General features: G+C 51.1%; 1 protein-coding gene across 2 annotated transcripts in view; it reads right to left on the bottom strand.

The window, feature by feature from the left end:
• Positions 1-207: 207 nt before the first annotated feature.
• LOC109295132 (receptor-type tyrosine-protein phosphatase V-like) overlaps positions 208-4330 on the bottom strand; it is an 81853-nt gene continuing 77730 nt past the window's right edge. For both annotated transcript variants that reach the window (XM_019513792.1, XM_019513793.1), the window contains exon 39: positions 208-1459. In XM_019513792.1, coding sequence (XP_019369337.1) covers positions 1400-1459 — 60 coding nt within the window. In that variant the 3' untranslated portion in view covers positions 208-1399. The remainder of the gene's footprint in view (positions 1460-4330) is intronic.

Here is a 4330-nt window from a genome sequence, read left to right as displayed (position 1 = left end):
GCCTGCACTGTAAAGGAGGCTGGTGCCACCTGCTGGGGACCCAACTGCAGTCCCTAGAGAAGGGCTCCATACTCGGTGCCTTGCTCATATCCCCGCTGTGATGATGGCAAGGCAGAGCTGTGCTGGCGGCTGTGGAAGGCCAGGAGGCAGCAGATGAGACATTCCCTGCTCAGGGCTCACTTGCCCATGTGAGGCCTAATCAGTGGGTAATTTTAGCCGGTGCAATATTTCTTCCACATTAACCTTAACAGAGATCACGAAACAGGCTCTAAGGATAGGGGGATAGAGAGGACTCTAGCATGAGACGTGATGCTGCCAGGAAGAACAAGAGTCCTGCTCCTCCTCCCAGCAGCGGGAGGTAGATGAGAGCTCCCTGCAGGCTGTGCTGATAGCACCTCCTGTCCCTGTTGTCTTTGGGCTCAGGGCTGGCTGGGGAGGTCTCCTCTTCCAGAACTTGGTTCTCAGCTCAGGGAGCATCTGCACAGACACAAGTATCGTGCTCTGACAGCAACTGGTGTATGCAGGCAGCGCTCAGAAGCCCTGTGAACACCATGGTCCTGGCTGGTGCCCACCACTGGGGAACATGCGCCCCAGCCTGGCTTGTTGGAAGGTCCAGGACCTTGCAAGTCAACACCCCTCCTTTCAAGGTTCTCTAAGGCAGTTTTCTTTATTATCCATAGCCAGTGCTCAGCAATTCATTGGTTGTGAGAGGCCCGTTTCCACTGTGCCCGAGCTGAGTCACTGCATGCGCAGGATGTCCCCTCAGTATTCTGAGAAGTGGGTAGAGCCTGCAGGCCCCAGCCCTTCTCCTGGACACAAGCATCTTCAGAGATCAGCCTGCTCAGCAGGACTTGCTGGCTGCAGGACAGTGCTGGATGACAAAGCTTGGCAGAGGAAGAACAGCAGTAAGTCTGGCCCTGGCATCCTGGACGACCTATCACAGTAACTGCATTAATGACATTTCCAGAGTGCCAGGAATCCCAGGAGACGTCAAGGCAGCAAGGAGGTGTTGAATCCCAGATGGCCCCTCAACACCCACTCAGTGCTTGCACCATGAGGGCTGGCAGCATTGCTTATGGCAGGAGAATGGTGGCCCCAGGGGAGACTGGTGCAGAGTGCATATGGGAATTAGGCTCTTCTAGTACATGCTCCTTGGAAGAGATGGAGAATGTGAGATGATGTGTGCTAAGCCCTACCTCAGGATCCAAACACACTTCCAGGGATGGGGAGGGGACTGTGGTCTCTGGCCCATGCAGATCCTCTTCTCTGCAAATGGAAGCCTTGCCTCGTTTGTGCAAACAGTCCTGCAATGCTCTGTTCCCCGCACAGCCCAGCACCTTTTCAGAAGCAAAATCAGGAGTAAAGGCACAGGGTTGTGGCAGAAACCGCTGTGCTCTTTTTAGGGCAGTCTTTGCGCAAGGATGTCCCGGATGCACATGTACAGGAACATATACTGGTCCTGAAAAGAGGCAAGGGAGAGAAACGGCTTCAGAGAGCAGTTCTATAGCAGGGCACCCTGGAGTCGTGAGCCATTCAGAGACTGGTTCTAGGATGGAAGGTGATAAATCTCTGAACAGGGTTATAGGATATGGCTGATTGTAAGGCCCGGAGCCTGGATCTGATGAAGCGGGAGATTACTTCCAGTGCTATGCTCCTATGTCACTGGAGTGACCCAGCAGGACGAGTGAGCTCTGTGACTGTAATTACACTGAAGTTTTGCTTTCTGATACCTGGCACCAGGACTATGCTTCATAACCAGATGATGAATTCCACAGAGGAATGACTGGCCCATGGGGATTTGAAAAGTCCTCACCAGTAACTGCACTGCGTGGTCTGGTCAGCATGTGGATGACCTTTTGGTAGGCCTCTGTATCAAAAATCAAAGTTACAAAGCAGTGACAGATCCACTGTTGAGCAGTCAGTCATGCTGGGTTCAGTTTTAGTGAGGCTCTGCTTGGCAAACCCAAAGGGATTTTTGGAGTGACCCTTAGGCAGATCAGGTGTGGGGACATGTGTAGCAGTAACTATCATGTCAGAGTGATCACAGTAAATGTGACTGAAAAATCAATAATCTCTCAGGTCTGCTCATTTCCCTCCTAGCCTGTGCAAACTAGAGCTAGGCAAAGTATTCTGGTGAATCATTTCATTGCTTTAAAATAGTTTCAAGTCATCCCAAGCTATCTGCAAATTGGAACTGGATTCTCCCAACAGAGTTGGCCAAAGTGACCACAACAAAACGTTTACAAAATGCCAAGGCATCCAGTCTCCCCATTTCTGGGATATTTGCATTTGGGGACAAGGAAACCAGGACTGGATTCACAAAGCTACTGGAGGGGGTGGTTCTCTCTGCTCTACCATTGCTCCACAAAGTGCTCATCAGGGATGCAGAAGCCTGGGGGTAAATCTTTGCTCTTAATCAGTGACAGAATAAATTTGGACCTCCCACCTCCAAAGAGACTGCCCTGTCTTCCAGGCTACAATCATCCTCTGGCACAGGGAATACTCGAGGAGGCCATACAAAGTGAACGACATCAATCAGCCAACCCTATAGAAATGATCAGGGCAGAGGCATGGCCAGAGACACATACAGGCTTAAGGTGTCTTGAGTTCAAGGGGGCAGAGCACTTAGGGAAGGAAAAGATGGCGTATATCTTTGCCTAGGTGCAGAGGGGAAGGGCCTGTAGGACGTTGCTTAGAGGATGGCAGCAGGGCAGGGGGAGGAATGTATTTAAGGAAAAGCTAGGTGTCTGCTTCCCACTGGGCTGCTATGACAGAGAAAGGAGCCTAGTTGCAAAAGCTCTTCTCTCTTCTGGCTCCCACAATTTCTGTTACTTCAGTTAATTAATTAGGCAGCTGATTAGCTGTTTGCAGGGGACTTTGCAACTGGGAAGTCCTACGAGGAGTCTTCAGCATTTCTGCTATTAGTTGGGCCAAGCATATCAGGATCCAGCTTCCCCCATTGTTAAAGGTTCATGTGAAATAATCAAATAAGTTGGGTTAAACGCAGGGACTGGCACTGTGCAGCTGGTGGATGGTGCCATCTAGCGGTGCGTGTAGGCTGCTCCCCGTCGAGCTTCCCAATCACTATGCCAGGCTGTACCAGGACCAAGCCACCAACAACAGTGACACCCCATGGTGACCCTGCGACTCCTGCCCTACGCCGTCTCTAGGTCCCTCCCTTCACTCCCACTTGCCAAGCTTGCATTGATGTCCTAAGTTCAGTTTTGGAAAGGAGGCTGCCCAAAGATCCTAGAGTGAGCCTCTTTCTTTCTTCCTGCCACTAGGTTCCCTCTCAGTCCCCGCTGATCCTTATCTCCCTCTCATTAGGTGGGCCCTCTTGGCCCATACGTGCCCTGAGGACACTCACCACCTTATGGGTTATTCACGGCCTCTGACCTCCCCTATCGGCATGCCCATGTATTGCAGGTGTTAACTGTCCACCCCAATCTCCTTTCCTATAATGCAGGCTTCAATATTTGTATTTTCAGTACTTCAAGTCTCTACTAGGTCTCTATATGCCTTTAACAATCCTTGGGCCCCTTGGGCCTGGTCTCGCCCCCCTACAGCTCTGGGCCCCTGCCCCTGTCACCACCCTTTTCAGGTGCTGGGTCCCTGGCCCTATTTCCATTCTCCTTGAGTGATGTGTGCTAGACGCTCACTCTGTCTTTCCTAGACACTGGGCCCTGGCCATCTCCATCCCTCATGGACACTGGGTCCCTAATCCTGACTCTTTCTCTCTGCCCTCTCTGGCATTACACCTCCCTTAATTAGTCCCAACCTGATCCACCAGTAACAATTCATGCAAAAAACATAGGCCTTCCAGCTATAACTAAATTCTCAGCCCACTGGCTTTGTAATAAACTTCTACTCATCTTGGGATCTTAATGACCTGCCAGCCCTCAGCCCCTTACTTCCTGTCTTCAGGTATCGCAGAATCTCGGTCAGTCTTTCAGCAATAGGCATCTTACTGCAGAGCTCTCTCCTCTTTGGTCCCCAGGCCCAGACTGACCACTCTGGCTTATATGCTGCTCAAACCCTGCCTACCTCCAGCTCAGGTGACTTGCTAGCCCTGGCACAGCTACCTCTCTCTCATTTTAATGGGTAGCTAGCTGTTGCTATCCTGGCTACTATAGCAGTGCCTCTGTTGCTTCAGCAGTACTCTGCCCCGTTGTACTATTCCTTTGCAACTTGTACAGCAATAGGTACTTTCAGCTTCTGGACTCTGAGTGCCTATCCCTTTGCAGCTAGCCCTTATTTGTCTGCCTGAGCACTGTTTGCTAGTGTCTTTCCCTCTGTAAGTAACAGACGCTGTTGGCTCACTGTTAAACAG

The sequence above is a fragment of the Gavialis gangeticus genome, unplaced genomic scaffold (genome assembly GCF_001723915.1).
Source record: "Gavialis gangeticus isolate Ggan-Ray unplaced genomic scaffold, GavGan_comp1, whole genome shotgun sequence".
NCBI lineage: Eukaryota > Metazoa > Chordata > Crocodylia > Gavialidae > Gavialis > Gavialis gangeticus.
This window is presented reverse-complemented; position numbering and strand designations above follow the sequence as displayed.